This window comes from Lemur catta, chromosome 8 (assembly GCF_020740605.2).
Source record: "Lemur catta isolate mLemCat1 chromosome 8, mLemCat1.pri, whole genome shotgun sequence".
NCBI classification, from domain to species: Eukaryota; Metazoa; Chordata; class Mammalia; order Primates; family Lemuridae; genus Lemur; species Lemur catta.
Genome location: NC_059135.1, coordinates 31565436 through 31587685, shown reverse-complemented (window position 1 = coordinate 31587685; position 22250 = coordinate 31565436). Strand labels below are relative to the sequence as shown.

Here is a 22250-nt window from a genome sequence, read left to right as displayed (position 1 = left end):
TGAACTTTGCTCTTTTGATGATATAACTGTTTACTGTCCTCTAAAGACAAGTACTTTAGCTGTGAACTTGGTCATGAAAACACCAAGCACATCTGCTAGCCACAAGGCAGGAAACCGTGACCTCACATGGGTTTCCCATCCACTCTGCAAGGAAGAGGTATTGTAGTAGTGGATTTGCTTCTGTAAGTGCTGGAATTTTGAGGGCGTGAAAAACAAATGACCCCGTGGACACAGACAGAGCCCTGAGAGTTCATATGCCCTTAGCAGTGTTGCAGTCAGACCCTAGCCTTGGGCCACCATCCCCTCCTTCTGGAGTCACCCTAGCTCTCCCATCAGGTGGCAGCGTCAGCAGGGTTGGGGAGGAAAGGGTGTAGCCACCTGAGGGCACTTTGTGGTCAGAAGGTCAGGTTTCGTGGGCCAGCTCCGTGACTGGCTCAATGCATGACCGTAACCTCGCAAGCCTTAGATTCTCACCTGTAAAATGAGGACAGTGGGAAAGCACCACATAGGCTATAGGGGAATCTATTTATATCCTTTTACAGCACTTTTATAGCACTTGCTGTGTGCCAGGCACTGTTGTAATCACTTTATAAATATGAACTCATTTCATTCTCCCTATCACCCTACAAGGTAGTTACTATTATTATCCCCATTATACTGGTGAGGAAGCAGAGACAGAGAGAGATAGGTAACTTGCCCAAATCCCAAAACTAGTAAGAGGTAGAGCTGGGATTCAATCTTGCTAAATTGTAATTACTTAATTTCTACCATAAGAACATAAGGAAGGATCTATATAGCAGAAAATAGGCAGTGTTTCCTCTTTGTGAATATTTAAGGACCCAAGATACTGTGGTTGGTGACAGAGACATCTTGCTATAGATGCCTCTGCCACAGGGCTGGCGGGAGCAGCTCTCTAGGCCGACTTCCTGCATGTGGTCAGCTAGATGGGCTCTCATGGGGGGCACTCAGTGAAGCCTGATCCTAAAGAGAAATAGAGCCTCTCCAAGAACGTGTACAGTGTATGGGTTTGTTTTCTACAAATCAAACCAGCAAACAGATAGCATGTAAAAGGCTAACTGGTGTGTAGGTAGAAACCCTTCTCAGCTCTGCCCCAGATGCTGTCCCGCCTCAGGCTCCTCACGCCGGCTTTTCGCTGGTAAAGACTGAACAAACACCACAGCTAGAATTTCGTTGTTTGGGTGAGAGCATGACTCCCAGTAAAATGTATAGCCCTGGACATCATTTGTACATTTTTTCATTTAGTGCAAAATTAGCTAACAGAAGATTCAAGTCAGGTCTAGAACCAGGAACTAGTTTTAGAACAGGGAGATGGCTTCAGGGTGCAGTGCTAGGAATGTTTGCTAGTTGATTAATGTGCCTGTACTGGCATCACCCCGAAGATTAGAAGCCCTCAGCAGACAGTCATACCCAGAGGCTGACCTTTGGAATGATGACTATGATCCCAGCCTGTACTGTCTCCCAGCCCAGGGGCAGTCAGTGTAAAGGTTGCAAGTTCAGTCTTACAGCTGTGCTTTCCTGGGATGAGAAGAATGAAGAACGAGGCATTCGCTAACGGGGCACTAAAGCCAAGAACACTGGGCAGTTTTTATAAAAAGGAAACAAGCAGACTCTCAGAAGGTGAGTCCCTCCGTGCCTCAAGGGGCCAAGGCCACCTGCCCACTGCTGATTACTCAGCCACACCCAAGATCCTGCCACTACTCCGGGTTTCTGGCTCTGCCTGCGTCACTGGTCAGATGCCTTACTGGTCACAGTAAAAGCAAGTTGATAAAGGTGGCCAGTTGGGGAACAGAGCTTATCTGCCTGCTGAGAAAGCCAGTAGCTCCCAACTGTGCACAGAAAGCCCCGATTTGGAACACCAGGAAACCTTAAAAAGTGAGTTGAGGCTGCATTTGTTGGGAAGCCTTAGGGAGAACAGAAATGGGTGGGGAAGAGGAGAAAGGGGCTGCTGGAAGTTGAGGTGCTGCCCTAGCTCCCTGCTACTTTCCCACCGGATGCCAACGCACTCAGGGCAGTGCATCATATACTGCTTCTACTCAGCCAGTGCCAGTAACATTTCAGGGAACTAGGAAGAACCGGACTTTCTCTGCTACTTTGAGAAAATCATTAAATGCTTACTAGGAGAGTGCTGATTTAGTGAGGTAGAAATATTGTGAGTTTGTTGGAACTGAGGTTTTTGAAACCAGAATATGCTCTGAAGAGATGATGGGTTCCTTTACCAGGTGTTTATTCCATGACAAACGAGCCAGCTTCCCAAAGTTAGCTATAAACATACAGCTTTTGTTTGCCAGATTTAGTTAGGGGTTCTCTTTGCCAGTTCAGAGTTATAATGCAGAACCACAATCCATATTTTCTTTGGCGATGAATATGCAATGTTGTCCTTAAAAAGATGCTATAAAAAGTTTAAAAAGCATACAGTCCACCCCCACCCCCGCTAACAGCAAGCCTCCCTCTACCACTGCCTTGTGCCTGCATCTCTGGGATGAGACTTCCAAGCTGGGCAGACCACAGCCCCAGCATTGCTCTGCCCAGAATTTTGAGCCAGGTTAATTCCGATCCAATTTCTTTAGTCCTCACTCTAATTTCCCTCCCCACTCCCTAGTCTGGCTCTCTTCTGTGTTTCTGTGTACATATCTGTCTCTGTTTTTGATCTGTAAGCTCCTTTGGGGCCAAGAGCTCTGAGCTAGGAGATCCAAGTTCAAATCTTAGCTCAGTCACATAGCAGCTGTATGACTTGAGTAAGTGGCTTCCCTCTCTGTGCTTCCATTTCCTTTTTCTATAAAACGGGGACAAGAACACAACTGTACACTCTGTAGGGCTATTCTGAGAATTAAATGAATTAATACTTGGAAAGTGCTTAGAGCAGTGCTGGGTATACAGTCAGAGCTCATAAGTGTTAGTTTTCACTGTTGCCAGCGTTCCCCACAGAGCCCGGTGCATCGGCAGTGTTTAATGAATGTTTGTCAAGTAATAAGGAAAAGCATCTCCTTCTGCAGGAATTGCCCACAGCTAGTTGAAGAAAGAGAAAGGAGAGGAGGGAAGGGAAAGCATGTTATTAATATTTCTTTTTTAATATTCGTGCAGTTTGTGGTAGGGTACTTGATGTTCCAGGGTGGAGTGTGAACAACTGTGCTTGATCTTTTGTCCAAACCCTTCTGGGATTTGGGATTTGCTCAGCGGGCTGTGTGGTGGGGATGGGGAAGCAAACCAGTGTGATTTGCAGGCAGAGAGCCTATTAAGGCGTGCTTGGAGAGGTTGGCATTTATTCTTCTGAACCTCTTCTCGGCTTCACATAACACGGACCACTTCACCTTTCCTGAGGCGTCTCTGAGGATGGGCATATTTTAAAGACTTGAGCTTACATCATCGCATCTTAAAAGAACTGAGCATCATTGAGTTGCTGATACAAGTGGGTACTTGCACCAGGTCCAGGTTGCCCACATCTCTATGGAAACACATGTTTGCTTTAAAGCCCTGCAATCAGAAGCAGATCCTTATATGAGCCAGCGTCGGGTCACGTTTAGAAAAAGGCATTTATTTATATTCTCAAACCGTCAGAGACCTATGAAATGAAATAATTTCAAATTAAATAGAAAAACCATGGCGTAGATGAATGCTAATAACGCCTGCTGTGCGTTCTCCTCCCCCTGTGCTTGCACTGCCTGAGATCTGCTGCATTTATTTTAGCTGTCCTTTGCTCTTTTGCGCCCATTTGCATTCTGCTGCCGTGGGGAGGTGGCTTGGCACTTTATGCAAAAATGGTTAATCTTCATTCATAAGCATTTGCCAGTACTAAAATGGAAAATTCAAAGGTGGGCCTGCCATAAAGTGTGCTTTGTGCTCCTCTCTGTTGTATCTCTGTACGTGTGGCACATACAACGGTGAGCACAATGCAGGTGACTCTGCCTCCTACACAAGCACCAGGGCTGTTGAGTGAAGATGTTCTCCCATAAAGGTCTAAAACTTGCATCAGCACATCTTGCCCCAGATCTGCTCAAGTGATATTCTAAGTGATTGGAAGCTTTTATCTGCCTCTGAAAGCAGGCCTTTTCAAATAAGTATTGACTGTTAATGACCTGTTTAAATAAAACATTCAATTTTCTTTCTTCCCCCCACAAAGAACTTAGTAGGCAGTGACATTTCTAAACCAAAGGCTAACCCTGCTTTTCAAAAGAGGCCGAGCCAGAGCTTTTAAATGTGAAATTTTTTTCTGACATTTGCCCTTAAAATGCTTTTTCAGTGAAGTTGTTCTAACAGTGGGTTGAATACATTGAAATGTCTTTGAATAAAAATGCAACCTTGAGGATTTTTTTTTCCTCAAAATTAAACAAAAAAAAACAATCTAAGTAAGTATCTTCATGTGAAATTCATATTTCAGTCACCACTCTCTGGTTCATTGTTGATGTGTCCTCATTCCTTATAATTAAAGCAACTCTCCTCTAAGGAACAGAACTATGGGAATTAAACTGCAGAAAAAAAGAGCAAAAGCACTTGGAATATGAGACCTCAGTAATTACAAGGCCAGATAAGGAACAGCAAAGGATCAAGGGAAAGGAATAAGGCACAAAACGGGAGAGAGAATATTAGGCAATTGAAAAGTTAAGGGACAGAAAACGTAATATTAAATTTAGACAAAGTCCTAATTTTATAGAAGTCTAAAGGAAAAACTTTAGACAAATTAAATTTAACAGTTTAATTGAGCAATGAACAATTTACGAACAGGGCAGGGTTGATAACATTTATGGACAGAAAAAGAAAAGTGACATAAGGACAAGGGAAGTGAGGTACAGAAACCGCTGAGTTGGTTACAGCCTGGCATTTGCCTTATTTGAAGAGTTGGCTGTCTGTGGTTGGCTGGAAGTCTGTGATTGGTACAAGAGTAGGTTACGGTCTGTTTAGACCTCCAGTTAGGTTGCAATTCACTAGATTTCCCCAGTCTATTGACATTAAATCATACCCTTTTTGTTCGATCATATTGCTACATGACTGTAGAAATTAAACCTAAACATAAAAATAGATAATTTTCTCTGTATGTTTGAGTCTTCATTCTAAGACTCCCACATGCATATTAAATAAATGTATAAGCCTTCTCTAAGGATATCTGCACACACTTCCCGCACACAAGATCAGTCCTCATCAGTCCCTCTGAGGCGGCCACAAGAAAATGTCTTGGGATCTACATGATCGTAGCATTGCCAAGACTATACAAAAATCAGGTACATAGATGCTTTAATTACTTTATGATGAAGAAGCAGTTAAGCATAGACCTGGATGTCATGGAGTCCCTGGGCAGCATCGTAGCAAAAAGAAACTATCTGTTGGCTGAGTGCCCACTGAATGCAGCTCTTTGCACCTCACCTGAGGTAGGAAGCTGGAGGAAAACAGCCGTTTCTTTATAGCAAGTGCATGCCTGCCCATTCCTGTGTGGGCTGAGTGGTTTTGCCCTGCATTTCGTGTGCCCTGCATATGTACAAGGCGTACATCACAGGCCCCGGCCTGAGACGGCAGGACCCTCGGCAACGGTGTTCTCCTCCTTGCAGAGTTCTTACTGCCATACGGAGACAGTGGACTTGTTTATGATGGTTCTGGGGTACAGTGGGCCATGGACCCCAGAGTCAGACGGCCTAGGTTTGAGTCCTGGCCCTGCCGCTTTGACTGTGAGACCTTGAGTTAGTTACTAAATCCCTGTGCTTCAGTTTCCACACATATAACTTGGGGATAATCATAATTTCTACTCCTAGGATTGTGAGGGTAAAATGGAAAAATGTCAAGCACCAAGCAGAGTGCCTGGTACATTTAAATTCTCCATAAGTGTGCTAATTATTAGTACTATGTTGGCAAAAAGACCATTCCTTAACAACATAATGTATAGGACACAGGCCCCTCATTTATCTATCTAGATGGAGAATCTGTTTCTTGCGGGCAGTGATTGAGGTCAAGAAAGAGGCCCCTTCTTTATGTTCCCAGGATGGAGACCCTAGTGGATCTGTGCCTCTGAATACCCTGCGGGGAGCCCCGACCCCCAGAGCGTCTGATGCACTGTCAGGGGCGGAGTATTCACATTTCTGACAAGTTCCCAGGCGAAGCTGCCGCTGCTCATCTGGGAACCACACTTTAGAAACCGCTGCTCTAGGACAGCATTTGCCAGTGGAAATGTGATAGGAGCCACACGTGCAGTTGTAAATGTCCTTGCAGTCACATTAAAAAAGTGAAAAGAAATGGATGAAATTAATTTTAATATTTTATTTAACCCACTCTATGAAATACTATTATTTCAACATATAATTGATATAAATATATAATGAAACAGTTGCATCACTTTCTTCATACTACATCTTGGAAATCCAGGATGTATTTTACACTTTCAGCACATTCTAGCTCAGACTAGCCACATGCAAATCTGGCTTTGCATGAAAATGACCTGGGGAGTTGCTCGCTGCTTTCTGTCCCAACTCCCCCACATTAACTGACATTGGGGCCCAGAAATCTCTCTTTCCAGAGCTTCCCAAATGAGTCTGATGATCCACCAGAAAGTGAAGTTGATCCCAATCTCCATCAACATGGTCATTGTCTCCCTCTAAGCCGTACGCCAAGACATTTGGCATTTATCTATCCCCTTCAGCTTACATTGTGACCATATATGAAACACTTTATTAAACAGCCCCAAGTATGCAGTATCATTTTTATGTTTTTACAAATCATGGGAAAACTTGGCATACATGGCCTTGAAAAAAAATTTTAAAACATTACTTTAAATTTTTTCTTATAGGTCCTCTGGTTTCTGAAATCCAATTCAAGCAAAGTGATGTAATACCTGAGAACAGGAAAGTGAATGTAAGAGCAGTAATAGATTTCAGAGAAACAAAAGTGAAACTTTATTACTGGCAATACAATAAAATATGGGGGAAAGTGGAGATAGGAAAGTCAGAAAGCAATCTGGCATTTCAATACATTGTTATAACTTTCCATGAATGATTACAGGAGAAACATAAATATATATTGTTTAAACTTGGAGTTTGGTAATAGGTCAGATTTGTGATTCATATTAAACTTCGTTAAATGGTATCAATTAGAAATGACAAAGCAAACGTATTTGCCAGAATTTCTACTATTCAAGTTTATTTTTCATAAAAATATTTATCTTATTATAAGCTAATAGATTTTCTGACTGGCATTAATGCATGTTCAGTGAGATCTTTGCACAGTGGGTAGTTCAGTCTGATATAACTTTGTGCTTGAAGTGATTGGTGGTAACCATATTTGTGGTTTATTAATTTTATACTGGAGAAGTGTATAGATGATATATTAAACTGGTGAAATTCTTTTCTTTGTGATTGATATCTTTCCCTAATAAGTTTTAACAATTTCTCTGATATTTATTTTTTTGTAGGATATATGTAAAAATTAGATGACATCTATGTATGTTTGTAATGCTATCACTGAAATCTAAATTGTAATTTTTAGGAAAAAAGTTTTAAAATAGTGCCTAAGCTATTGAAATGTTGCACCAATATCAAGACTTATATTCCTGGGTATCTTAATTTTGTATTGATTAATTGATATGCACAGAACATATATCCATGTATTTGCGTAGTTAGCCATTAGTAATTGGTCTGTTTCAAGAACAGTCTTAAGTGATAATAGGAATTAGAAATCAGGCTATTTCTCAGGAAGTCAGAGATCCCTGTACCTTTCTTATAGATTTAAGACTCTTGTGATCAACACATGTTAAGGTCTGAGCATTCGGTCATGTATAGCAGTAATATACTCCCAAGCATGATGACCAAGTGAGATATGAAGGAATTAGGAAAGTGTGTTTTCCCCAAACATCTATTACTTACTGTAGGGCCTAAAAATCACAGCATTTAGAGGCTTCTCCGGCTGACCTAGATGTCTGCCACCTGGAGGATAAAGCTTCATGGTGCTGAACCCTGGGCCTGTCATGTGAGAGCAGGTGAAAATATATTGAAAATTCCTTAACTATCTAAGTTAAACAGTTAAGATTCAGATTAAGTTGAGGTGACTGGCAAAATAAGAGTTCAGAGCAGAAAACAGAACCCCCCCAAAATAGGGGCACAGCACAGTTTCATTTTCATAGGGAAGAGGGAGTCAGCTCAGGAAAGGTAACAAGCACGTGATGCCCTGCAGGTGCAAGGAGACCCTCAGTGAGGACCTCTGGGGCCCACTATAAACAACCATGCCTCTTCCACAGTTCCCCTAGTGTGTGTCCTAATCAGCAGAACCCAACTGGACTATCTGGCCACTTAAACGCATAATTCTTTAAGGCAAACCAAATTTACGATCTGTTTAGATTATAACCGTTTGAGTTGTTTCCATAGCTGGAGCTGTGGCCACTTTCCCAGTCCCTCTGTGACACAACAGCCAACAGAAAGCCGTGACATGGAGAGGCCACTGGACCTCACCTGGAAGGCAGGGCCTGTAGAGGAAGCCTTCCACCTGGAAAAAACAACTAAGAAAGTAAAATGGGGAAAGAACTGGTCCCTACAACTATTCTTATCTTACCTTCCATCTGAGAAACCTATAGTAGTCCCCTTCTACTCTTATAGCCAGCATTTTTCTTCCACCAAAAAATAATGTGCTTAATCTTACTGGTATCAGTACTGAAGAAGAGTCTTTCCTTGAGTTAGACTTTGAGGTCAAAGAGAAAGGTAATTGCCAATGAGGTGTATGCGTGTCATTTTGTCCTGTGAATATAGCTTAGCATCCAGTGCTGCCACTTCCTCAGATCTCAGAAATTTTCTGTCTTCAGTGGAATTCCTCCCTGATTGCCCTGTGGATTATAACATTCAGCTTTAGAAAATGCTGCATGCTCAAATCCTAGACATCAAAGCCAGAATACAAAAACAAAACAAAACCTTTTTCTGTTAGATTTCACACGTCTTTAGTGGCAAAATTAGATGTGTCCAGAAGACTCAGCTGGTCTGGTCTAATGAAAGGCATTGTGGCTCACAGGTTCATCCTGAAATGGCATCAGCTTCAGCTGCCACCATTCCATTGTTCATGGCTCCATAGGTATACCTCTCCCTTTATCTCTCGCTCATGCACACACGTGCATGCACTGTCACACACTGTGTGTTTACATAATGCCAAAACTTTCATTTGAATAAGAAAATCAACCATCTGGAAGTCTTCAGATATCATGATTGTAGATCATCTTGCAGGCATTGTGATGACTGACCAGAGGTTCTACTTTTCATCCATGGCTTATAAACAAAACATTATTATTTGTTCTGTCGCCTCACACACCATCTCTATTCACTGTTAGAGATAATCAGAAAATCGTCCTGTGTTTTACTAGTACCTTTCAGGGGCAGGAATAAGTGTGAATAAAATTCAGGTGTTACTTGTCAGCTAGAATTACTTACTTCCTCCTGTATGCGAAGTCAGAGAATATAGAATGTACCATTTGGAAGAAATGGGACGTGTTTTCAATAGGATGAACACTTTTGCAGAGCATATGGGAAGAGTTGCCTTACTGTAAGCTAATATACCTGCTGGAGTGCCCAAATGCAACATATCAGAGCCAGTATCACTTGGAAACTTCTAAAAATAAAGTCTTACTGTTTCTAATATTTGATAATATGTCTATGTGGATTCCTATTTGAATCAGTAATTTCAGTGGTAACAGAGTTAACATTGCATATTGCCAAGCTTTCATCCTAAAACCAGCTAAGATAATGGATCTGAATTTATGCTTTAAGACTTAGGTAGGTATAAAAGAAAATAGTGGGGAGAAACCAGAGAATTTTTGCAAGTTACTCCTAACACGTATCAAGGAGGTGGGGACACTCTTTATAACAAAAGACAAAAAGAATATAGTGTCTCAGTGGTTCTTGATTGACAAAAAGCATTCAACATGCAAATAGGTAGTATATATTGATATCTTGGCCTGACAAGCTGCTAATTTCTGAAGCAATCTGTGCACGCCTTTAAGTCATTTATTCTCTATTTCAAAAAGATTGAAACTATTAGGGACTTAGGATATATCTTCCATAATAATGGTGAATGATTTTGACCAGATAAAGGAAAAGAAAACCCACAGCTCGATGTTAGAAACGCAGACCTTCTCAGAGTGGGCCACTTCACGAAGAGGACTGGACACCAAAGGCAGAAAACCGAAAGAGTTTAGGGAAACAAGGCTTATGGGCAGTTTTTTAAAAATGTTTTTGAAATTTTTTATTTTTAATTTTTAATTATTATGGGTACATAATTGTACATCTTTATAGGGTACATGTGATGTATTGATACAGGCATACAGTGCAGATTAATCAAATCAGGGTAATTGAACTGTCCATCACCTCAAGCATTTATCATTTGTGTTAGGAACATTCCAATTCTACTCTTTTAGTTATTATAAAGTATGCCCTATCTTATTGTCGATTTTGGTCACTTTGTTGTGCTATCAAATATTGTTCATTCTATCCACCTAACTAGATTTTTGTATCCATTAACCATTCACACTTTATCCCCCTCTCTACTACCCTTCTTATGGGCAGTTTTAAGGGTCCATTTGAAACTGGAGATCATGAATTTATGGTATAATTAAAAATTATGATGAAGGTACATACATATCGATCTGGAAGGTTGTTTCTGATATGTTGGTAGGTGAAAAAGCAAGTTTAAAAACTGTCATGTACTGGTGGACAGTGAGGCAGGGGAGTTGGCAATTTCAGATAGGGTGGTCAGGGAAGCCCTCTTGGAGGAGGTGGTTACTCACGCTGAGATAAAGACGACAGGAAAGAAACAACCCTGCAAACATCTGAAGTCAGAGCATTCCGGATAGAGAGAACAGTTACAAAATGTGTTTCTTATGTGTAAACTTGGAACATTTCTCCTGTTTCTCTCTGTAGTGCTTGGTATTGTTATATACACGTAGGAGACACTCAATACATATTAAAGTACCCAGGCGCTGTGAGGATTGCAATGACTATGCCTAGTTAAAATGGGTACAATTTCCCTCTTCTCACTGCTTTTGACCCCTTTCTTTTATATAATAAGAAGAAAAACAGTTTGAGTACATCCCCGTCTGTCTTTATCATTTTTCATTTCAATACAGCAATGAATAAAAGATTTTACATTGTCTTGCAGAGTTATCATAATATGCTTTTAGAACATATCTAAGTCAAATGCTTAGCTTGAAAGTATTTTTACATTCTGAAATGGTATTTATGATTATGACTGAATGAAATTGTTTGCTATATCAGAAGGGAGCATAAACATAACACATCAAGAAATCAATTTTAAAACTTTAAAGTTAATCTTTTTTTCTCCTTTATAGGGCTTATTCTATTAGAAGCAAGATGGCTGAACTCAATACTCATGTGAATGTCAAGGAAAAGGTAAGATCAAGTTGTATGTTGGCTCACAGAAACTCCACACTGGGTAATATAGTCCCTAGTTGGTAAAAACTCACTAACAATGGAAGAAGGGAAAATGGTTTTGGGGAATACATAGTAAATTTGCTATAGGAGAAAACTGTTTAGCAGAAAGAGTCATGAGTAGCATTTACTGAATGTATTTTAAGCATATTACATTCATTCTCATTTTCTCTTGGCCATAATGCCATGAAGTAAATACTGTTGTTATTTCCATTTTACAGGGGTGGAAACTGAGAAACAGGGAAGTTAAGTAAATTGGCTAAGTTCATGTAGCTAGTAAGAAACAGAGCTGGGACTTGAGCCCAGGCAGTGTGGCATTCTACAGTTCGTACTCTTAACCACCACGCCAGGTTGCATCTGAGAGCCAGGGCATTACGTTACCGCTTCAGAAATGGACTCGTGGGAATATACAGTGTGTTCCCTGGTGGCTGTGCTGGGTAGCCTGTAGAGTTTCTTTCAAACCTGAGAGTTCATGACCCTGAAAATCCCCCTTCCTCATCATTTGTTGGAGAGACTGATTACCCTTCAAATCCCTCCCAAGTCTGAGATGCTTTCTCCACTGAGGGTCAGAATCCCTCACCTGCCACATACACCACCTTGTACTGTTAGCTCTTAAGGATCATAAACCACAGACCAACCCAGTCATCTGGCACCACAGGAGCGGGGGCCCCAGGGGTGCTTTGCCTGTGGCTGTGCAGGCGAGAGGGAGAGCCAGCGCTGTGCTGGTGCCTCCTTCCGCAGGGCCACCCCCAGCTGCCACTGGACTGTAAACCTCCTGAGGGCAGGAGTTTGTCTTTCATCTCTTTGTATTCCCAAAAATACAGAGTGAAAGATGAGAGAAGTAACATTGATGAAGTCCTTAGCATTTTTTTCTTTCATTTAGCAAAGAAGTACTAGGCCCAACCACTGTTCTAGATGCTGGGGATATGGGACTGAACGTGTAGATGAGGCTCCTGCTCTCGTAGGACTCACATTTTAGGGCAGAGAACAAGCACTAGAATATGCAAATGAACACAATAATTTCAAACAGGGGTAACTGCTATGAGGAAAACACAGCAGGAGGTGTGACAGAGGGGAGGCAAGGGAAGGTGCCGCTTTACGAGGGTGGTCAGGGAAGCCCTCTGGAGGAGGTGGCATTCGGCTGAGAGAAAGACTGCAGGAAAGAAACAGCCACAACTATGCAAGTGGTCAGGGTGGCCAGAGTGTGGCAGGAAGAGGGGATGCTGATGGGAGTTGAGGTCGGGGATACTGTGTAGAATGCTGGCTCTTACCTGGGTCCGTGGACCTCTGAGGGATCTGTGAGTGGCATCCCGGGTTCATGAACTTGGATGGAAACAAATACATTTTTATCTTCAAATATACAAGCATATTTTTATCTTCACTAATATCTAGATGGAATTTAGCATTTCCTTCAGTCTTGAATGTAGGCAAAGGGAAAAAAACCCCGCAGTAATAGCATATAACTTTCATAACTGGATATCAGATATTTTCATATCAAATTACATTTGTTGCAGATATCCTGAAACGTTGTTTGTTCATCGCTACTTAAAATTACTGTCATTACAGAACCTGACACTATATTGTGTGACTTGATGTGTTAATAGAGACACACATATATTACTGTAGTGTAAGTTTTGTTTTTTATTAGTATTTTAAGTGTATTTCAATATGAGTGGTTTCCTTTGTAATAATATGTCTTTTATTGCATCAATTTTAAAACATTATTCTGAGAAGGACCCTGTAGGCTTCATCAGACTGCCAAAGGGGGTCCATGTACCGAAAGGTTTAGAACCCATGAGAGAGCCATGTAAGGCTATATTTGAAAGGTCTGAGTAAGCTGTTGGAAGGTTTCGAGCAGGAGCAAGCATGACTTGATCTGACATGTTTTTAACAGCTCACCCTGGCTCTATCAGTGCCTATGCTACATGTTTTATAACTCTCATATTAAATAACTTTCCTATTTGATGAAGTCACTGAGGCTTGAGGTCAAACTCGACTTGGTCAAAGTCAAACTCCCACGAAATGTGAAGGAGCAGGGATTCAAACTCAGCTGTGTCTGGTTGTAAAGGCTATGCCCTTTCTACACATTGCTGCTTCTCAAGGTTTACCACCAAGATACCCCCAGGGCACAGAAGAACAAACCTGTTACCCCAGTTCTGGAGACGTGGTCAAAACTAACTTCCACCAACATACAATTTCTTTGGAGTATTATATGTTATCTTAAAAATTGATGCAAATTTTTTATCCATTGTATTCCATAATGTATTCCACATGTTTTTGATATAAAATGGTTTTAACTTTATGATATTGTGAAATATGTGTGTTTGGTTTTCACATACAATTCCTAATCTCCAAAATGATAATTGTCTTTTTGTATGCGAATGATTTGACCTCTGGATGCTGGGGGCTCCTGGATAGCCTCTGGATGGGGGCTGGGAACCAACCAGATGACGAGAGAGTTGACATTTTCAGTTTCACCCCCAAAACTCCAGGGAAGAGAGAGGAGATAAAGGCTAAGCTGATCACCAGTGGCCAATGATGTGATCAATCATGCTTATGTATGAAGCCTCCATAAAAACCCAAAAGGACTGGTTGCAGATGAGCAGAATGTGTGGAGGTTTCTGGAGGGGGCGGTGAGCCTAGAGAGGTCATGGAAGCTTCAAGCCCCTTCTCACATACCTTGTTCTGTGCACCTCTCTCTCTGTCTGGTGCTCATCGCTAACCTTGATAATATCCTTTACAATGAACAGTAAACATAAGTAAGTGTTTCCCTGAATTCTGTGGGCTGCTCTAGCCAATTACAGATGGTCCCAATTTATGATGGTTTGACTTAAGATTTTTTCACTTTGTGATGGTGCAAAAGCCGTAGGCATTCAAATGGGGAAGCAACCTCAACAGAAGTCAAAGAGCATCTACAGTAGAACCCGCAGAGGGGGTTGTGGGAACCCCTAATTTATAGCTGGTTGGTCAAAAGTATAAGTGACAGCCTACTGTAGTTGTCCCTCAGAATCCAAGGGAGCTTGGTTCCAGGACCATTAGGAATACCAAAATCCACAGATGCTCAAGTACCTTATATAAAATGGCATAGTATTTGCATATAACCTACAGATATCCTCTGGTATACTTGAAATATCTCTAGATTGCTTATAATACCTAATACAATGTAAATTCTGGGTAAATAGTTGTATTGTTTGTATTGTTTTTTATTGTTGTATTGTTATTTTTTATTGGGTTTTTCCCTAATATTTTTGATCCTTGATTGGCTGAATGCACAGATGTGGAAGCTGAGGATATGGAGGGCTGGCTGTACCTGTATCTGATGTGGAGGGCAGCCCTGTGGGACTGAGCTCCTAACCTGTGGGGACTGACGCTGTCTCCAGGTAGATAGTATTGGAATTGAGTTAAATTAGAAGACACCCAGCTGGTGTCTGCTGAAGAATCCAACACTAAAGGGTTGTTCTCTGGGGAGAAATCCCCATGCATTTTGGTGACCACAGGTCACAGCAGTATTCTGTGTTGTGAGAGTATAGTATAAGAAAGTGAGTTTGTTTTTTTCCTGTATCTTTACAAACTTATTGACCACTGAGTAAACAATAGCAGAAAGATGTGCCCCTTTTATTCCTTCCTATGGCTTTATATAGTCCCTGACTCTTAGTCATGTACTCATGTGAGAATATGTATTCTCCAATGTGAGAAGCTAGGATGGGCACCACAGTGCTGACCAAAGATTGGCCCCTTTCCAAATGTCCGTTGATGGATGTCTGGAACAACTCCTAAAGTTGGATCATGAGAAGGAAAAGCACTTTCAAGAATCAGACTCAGCAATTGATCCCTGCCAAGCACGGCCAGTGGACAGACTAATATGGTAGGCTCAGCAGTTAACATTAGAGTGTCTTACTCAGAAGAGAGGTGGCGTCAAGCCAATAAGGGGAAATAGGCTGATCTGTCAGCAGGCAGACCGCAGAGGTTCAGTGTGAACACTCCATGCTTTGGCTGAGGCGCCACGTTCATCCACTTGTCATGAGCGGTGTCAGATACCCACATGAAGATTAACAGTAGATGGTGTTTTCCCATCGCACCTCAGTAACTTATCCAAGTGTTGGCACTATTTTGAAAGAGGGTGATGTGTAAGTTGTAAATATTATCAATCTGCATGACAATGAAAGTAGAACTCCTTCTGACTCAATTAGTGAATTCCATCTTCCCATGTCGAAAGGTTAATAGATTTCTCAACTCCATAAAATAAATCATAACAAACAAGTGAAAATTCTGATCATTTATAATTTTACATTGATTTATTTTAGTATACTTACTTCCTTTAGTTATTAGCTTTTATAGCCTTTTTATGATTAGTTTGTTTCTCAATCTGTCACACAGAGCAGTGACATTTCAGTTCTGAAAATTAAGAATAATAACAACTGTTATGTCTTAGATTGTAAGCTTTTAGAGATCAGAGAACAGATCTATGTAGTGTTTTTGATACAATGTCTAGTCAAGCACTGTGGGAAATTAAATACTTAGTAGTAAGTCTTGTGATAGAAATGAGCTCATTGGTTATCGCTTGTGAGTCCACTGTTGGATGAATTGAATCGGAGTAGGTGCTTTGGTGAGGAAGTAATTTAATTTCTGTCCTCATGCAGCTTTTAGTCCAAAGGAGCAACTAGTAACTTAAGATATTCTAGACAACTGAAACTTAAAATTGACACTCCTTTTAACTGTTTTATTTTAAAATATCTTTATGTTGCTGGATTGAAACTATAAGGATTTAAATTGGGAGTATGGTTGGAGTCAAAGTTCAACCTCCTTAGCGTGGCACACAGCTTGTGCACAAGCAGACCCCAGTCTCTCTGTACAGCTTCATACACCACCACATCCTCGCTCGCCCCCTCAGCCCAGCCGTCCTGGCCTTGGCCGTGTCTGCTCCATGCCTTTGCAAGGGCAGTTTCCTCTGTCTGGGAGGTGCTCCGCAGGGACCCAACCCGCCTTGTAGGAACTGTTTCAGACATCTCCTTTCCCCTTCCTCCCGCCCTGCCTGAACTATTTGCCCTTCCTCTGTTCTCCATCTTGTGCTTCAGTAGGGTTCTCTGCGTTCTCCATCACAGCTGTGATTCCAAGTAGTGCAATTGCTGGTTGTCTCCGTCTCCGCATGTGAGACTGTGTGCTCCTTGGAGGAAGGACTGGGTCTCACTATTGCTATCCTTGGGTTTGATACACAGTTGACCTCTCGGTTAGAGTTAGATAACTGACTGAATAATGAATGAATGAACATGCCTGCTTGCATAGTTAAGTTCTTTAGAGACTACTACATTTTCCATTCACGATAGTTTGGAAAATCTCAAGCCTTCTTGAAAAATGAAATGTAGGTTAATGGAAATGTCATCTCATTTTAGTACTCTCTTTGCTATTAAATAAAGCATTTTTAAATTGCCTCTAAAAACAGAAACGTAAGTTGACTACCTGTGGTTCTGCAGAAAAGTAGCCTCTTTACCAGATGATTATCAATTACAGGTGGTCTTGGGTGGGTTTTACAATAACAAATGAGGCCCTTTCGTGAGTAACCAGTAATGTATTGCTGCACCAAAATAAATAAATGAAATAAAAGGGAGAAAAAAATCCCCGAATCTCACTTCATTAAGGAGCAATATCAGAACAAAATCTTTAGGCTAATCAGGGATCTTATATTTCAGGCGTACTCACTTTTTACACCTCTTCTCTCAATGATGTATTTTTTTAAGAACTTCAACCCTAGAAATTCATTGATGGGTTAAACATAGGACTCAGTAGTGACGATTAGATTATTTATTATGTGAAATATTTGGGTACCAAGCTAAAATATATTTACAAATTTTAAATGCAATTCTCAACCAAATAAGAAAGGATTATTAGAATTGGTATAGACAAAATAGAATTTTTTGTCAGATATTTTTCATGCATTATTATAAATCAGTTTGAATAGAACGTAAGTCAGCCAGTAAAACTTGGTGATGGAAAGTAAAGGGGATCCTTGTCGGTAGAAGAGGTTAGTATTTGCTGACTGTCCTGTTATGGACTAATAACTAATTCTAATGAGTGATCCCTAAGCCACCCCAGGGAATCTAGTGTACTTGGGAAGTGATCTCCAACAAAGTAACGTTGTGGAAAGAGAATAGAGTTTGGAGACAGACATCAGAGATTATTACCTCTTCGATTACTAGTTGAGCAGCCTGGAATAAGTGATTTTACTTTTCTGGGCCTCAGCTTTCTAATCTTTAGGTTGGACATGATAATAAAACCTACCTCACAAAGTCATCAAATACAATAATAAATGTGGAGCTGCTTTATGAGCGGTTAGTAATATAAGCTATAAAGGATCTGGGGAGCTCATCTGTTTATTTTACAATTAAAAAATGGAATAGGAGCTCTAGTTAATTAACATTTTTATGTGGAACTCAAAATATAAATTCTCATAGAACCAAGATTAGAAAAGAAAAAATTAAAAGCACAAATGAGAAAAAGAACATAAAAGTGGACTTGACTTTTTCAAACTTTTATAGCTATTGCTGAGCCTCACAAAAAGTAAGTGGGACTAGACAATATGATGCTATGGAAATGGGCAATATAGCTCAGTATATAATATCATTGCTGAGCTATGCCACTTATGGGGAATAGCTTTTAGAGCTGTTAAAGTTATAGAGGTAAATGGGGTTGTAAACAGTAATCGTATAGAATCATTAAAATGAGGAAGAGGAATAGAAAAGGGGAGAGAGTCTTGTCCAGAGAGATGTCGTCTTCAGCATTTCCGCAGATGGTCACGATAGAAAGCGTTCATGTCTCAGTGTCCGGGTATCTGTCCACGACAGATGGGCAGATGTTTATTTTCTTATAATAAATTTATACTGTTTTATTATTTTTTTTCCTGTAACTGTCTTGATCTATGTTTTACAGAGTACTGAAATGTAGTTCACATCTTTATGTGCGTAGAGTATGGTCAGAAAAATCCCGAGCATTTGATTAAAGAGATTTTAGCAGGATCAGAGAGCAAGCAAGGACACAGAAGAAACCCATCATCACGCAACTTTAAAATATTAACTCTGTTTACTAGAGAGCTCATTTCATGGGATCTGAGACTAGGTTTAATGCTATGTAGTTGTTTTGAAAGACCAAACCATGCAAGCCTTGGAGCAAATTTTAATTTCATAATTTTGCAGGAGTGTTTTAGTCCATTTAGCCAAACCCTTGGATTCAAACAGCGAGAACACAAAGCCACACAGCTTTCAGATTTCACTGTGGATAGGTTCTTGTCATCATTTTCTCACAGGAAAGGGTCATTAAATTTCCCTTTCAAAGAAAGGAGAAACATTGACAATAGTTGTTGCCTAATGCTTATGTACAGAACTGCTGTTACTGTTGCTTGGCAACTAGGAGAGATTTGACAAGGAGTCTAAAGGAACTGAATGAATAAATGGAAATGTCAGCATCAGTTTCAGGGGATAAGAAGAAATTTACTATTGTAGGATTAGCATCACATTGCTTTTTCCAAGCTACATGATTGGAATTCACAGTGTTTCTGTTCTGCTTCTCCTGCCCCCCGCCCCTTTCAGCCTTGAATCGTAGCCCCTTTTGCACTGCAGCTGAGAGGTGTATATATAAGATAGACGGTTAATGCTGAAGGATACAAGAGCATGTCAAAAGTGAAATCCATTGGCGGCAGGAAAAAGTAACCTCTGTTGGCAATCCTTTGGGATTTATAGGTACTTTACCAACATTCTTGTTATTTCTCACAATGATCCTTCATATTAAATTATCCAATTTTTACAGATAAAAAAATGACTAGTTTGCAACAATGGTTTCTTCTCTCCTGACCTTGCACACTGAAAATCTGTTAAGACAGAAAGATACACAGACAGACAGAAAGATACATGGGTAGATTTCGCACGTAGAAGTATGCTGCTCCGTATTATTGTTAAAACCACTTTTTCTCTGTAAATCACTTCTCCACAACTTGATTACAAGCTCCTAATGGATTTCTGATTTGTGTACTTAACAGCTCCTGTAATAGTAATATTATAAATTTTATGCCCCCCAAATATTTGCTAATTAACCAATATTTAGTTAAATAATTTAGCCAATATTTCTATAATGGTCATTCTCAATTCATAAGGACGGAGGAGAAGAAAGTGGGACATGCCTCCCTGGGTTGGGGCAACTATTAGGATGCCAGTGAGGAAAAGACAGGTACAATTAGAAAAAAAAAAAAAAAGCCATTTCTGTTCATTTGAGTCCTCCAAGAAGCAGATACCAAGATGAAATGAAATGGGATTAGAAGAGATGCGTTGTCAGGGAGGGGGCGGGAGGAGGCTAGTGTTTGTAAAAGACAAAGGGGACTAAGCCGGTGCAGGCAGGGAGTCTTCAGACTTCCATGCAGATCTGACATCTGTGAAAGGTGAGGGACCCAAATGCAGTGGCACACGCCGGCAATCCCAGGGACTTGGTGGACTGAGGTGGCTGAGGCAGGAGGATAGCTTGAGGCCAGGAGTTGGAGGCTGCTGTGAGCTATGATTGTGCCATTGCATTCCAGCCTGGGTGATGGAGTGAGACATCATCTCTAAAAAAAGGAGAGGAAGACGAAGGGAAAATAATGTAGAAAGAGTCTCAAACTTGCAACAAAGTGTTAAGAAAGTGTCTGCAGGCTGATGGGCAGTGTTCAGGCCAAAGCTGCCCACTGGAGGACTCCTGAGCCCCTCAGAAATGAGCACATGCCAGCGCCTCCCTGCGTCAGGTTGGACCGGGAGCACCCGGCAGGGAATGTGGCTGGGTGCACGGGCACTGGTGGCCCACAGGGACGGTAGCAGAGCCGTCAGTCAACTGAGCTCTGCCCCAGATTTCCGTAGCTGTTATACTTTGAAAGTATAACCAAGTTTTATAAGTATTTTAAAAAGAAATTGAAACACCTAGTTTGGAATTCCATCATATGAGAAAAGCATGAAATTTTTACGTTTATTAAAAAGGATAAATAAAAACTTGAGAACCACTCTTCTAATTAGCAAATTAAAATGCAAACTCTAGAATTTCCCTGCCCTCAGCAAGCCAGGTGAACCATACTGCCATTGGTCTGGGGAATTTTCTCAATTTCTAGGGGAAACAATAGTTTAGTAATCTTATTTTCTATTAAAAGTATACTCTGTTTCTGACCACATTGAAAGTAACAAAAGGACATGTTAATTCTACTGAAAAACTGTGTCCTTCTGTACATTGTGGCAACTCTCTTGGTTTTAGTGTCTTTATCTGCCAAATGTGGGGATTCATGTAGATGATCTCCAAGATCCTTTCCAGCTCTAACATGGGATGAATCCATGGTCTTTCCCACCTTGTAGGCACCGTGTAAGACCAAAAAAGGGGACGGTGCTGCAGATCAGAGAACCTTAGTGCTAGCCTGAGTCCTGACATGAATCGACTGCCTCGGTTTGAAGTTAGTGCATAACCTTTCTGTACTTTAGTTTCTTACAGAATAAAGGAACTTCATTAAACCATCTCTGAGGTCCATTTATGGTTCGCTGGCATAGCATTTCTGTTGTCAGGATCCTTCAGAACTCTGCTTCCCAATCCTTGAACATAATTATCAATAAGAATGTATTGAAATGATTGAGGATCAGTTGCATAACCTAAAGTTAATGTCTTTATTTTTTTTTTTTTACTGTGTTAAGAACACTGAACACGAGATTTACTGTCTGAAATTTTTAAGTGCTCAATACCGTAGCGTTAGGCACCATGCCTCAAGAGCTGATTTATCTTGCGTAGCTGAAACTTCATACCCATTGAGCAGCAACTCCCCATTCCCCCCTCCTTGCAGGCCCCGGAAACCACCATTCTACTCTCTGCTTTTATGAGTTTGACTATTTTAGATGCTTCGTGTGAGTGGAATCATGCAGGAATCATGCAGTGTTATTCCTGTGACTGCCTTACTTCACTTACTGTAATGTCCTCAGTGTTCATCCACGTTGTTATGCCATACACTGCAGGATTTCCTTCTTTTTTGGTGGAATACTGTGCTAGTGTATGTATACACCAATTCTCTTTATCCACTTATTTATCGATGGACAATTGCTAGTGGTCTTTAAAATTTTTATTGGCTCAAATTGTAGTTTTAGGAATCCAACTAAGGCTGAATGAACAAACTAGTTTTGATTCTTTTTAATGCCTTTGGAGGAAAAGCAAACAAACAAACAGAAAATCATCGGGAAAACAAGATCTGGTTATTCAGATGATAATTTTGACTGATGTTTAAGCCAGTGTGCTTTTTTAAAATTGATCAAACTTGTTAGAATAAAAAATGGTATGTGGGTGAACAAATAAACTCCTTCCAAAAAGGGAGTGTGTTCCTAGTTCCCATGCTGTTTAGATGAGCTGCTTCCCCCACGCCACAGTGAAGAAACATCCAAGGTTAATATAATTTAGAGATTCACCTAACTCCCTTATTCTGGTATTGACTAAAGGGTAATTAACTCCTTTATTCCTTTATTCTGGTATTGATTAAAAGATCATAGTGACTTATACTTTTATGGTACCCTTTATTGGAAAAGTTCTGTGAATGAGCAGGGAAAAAAAAACTCACAGGGAGTGTGGATGTCAATAATTACCATTTCCCTCCCCAAGGGGAGACCTTAAATTGCAACGAAAATGAGGGGAAAGATTTTACCCAATATTTTAAGTTAGAAGCAGAAGCTATCCCCTATCTCTTAGCAATCTATGATTTCCATTATATTTCTCACTCATGGTTCTCAAGTCTGGATGGATATTAGGGTCACTGGGAAGACTTAAAAAAAAAAAGAAAGAAAGAAAGAAAGAAAGAAAGAA

At 40.6% G+C, this 22250-nt stretch overlaps 1 protein-coding gene across 8 annotated transcripts in view; it reads left to right on the top strand.

Annotated features, from left to right (window-relative positions):
- Positions 1-22250, top strand: part of SPATS2L (spermatogenesis associated serine rich 2 like) — a 151047-nt gene that overhangs the window by 62563 nt on the left and 66234 nt on the right. For 7 of the 8 annotated variants that reach the window (XM_045559802.1, XM_045559795.1, XM_045559798.1 and 4 more), the window contains one exon: positions 11318-11378. In XM_045559802.1, coding sequence (XP_045415758.1) covers positions 11340-11378 — 39 coding nt within the window. In that variant the 5' untranslated portion in view covers positions 11318-11339. Of the gene's footprint in view, positions 1-11317; positions 11379-22250 lie in introns of those variants that run through there. The other variant, XM_045559797.1, reaches the window with a different exon arrangement.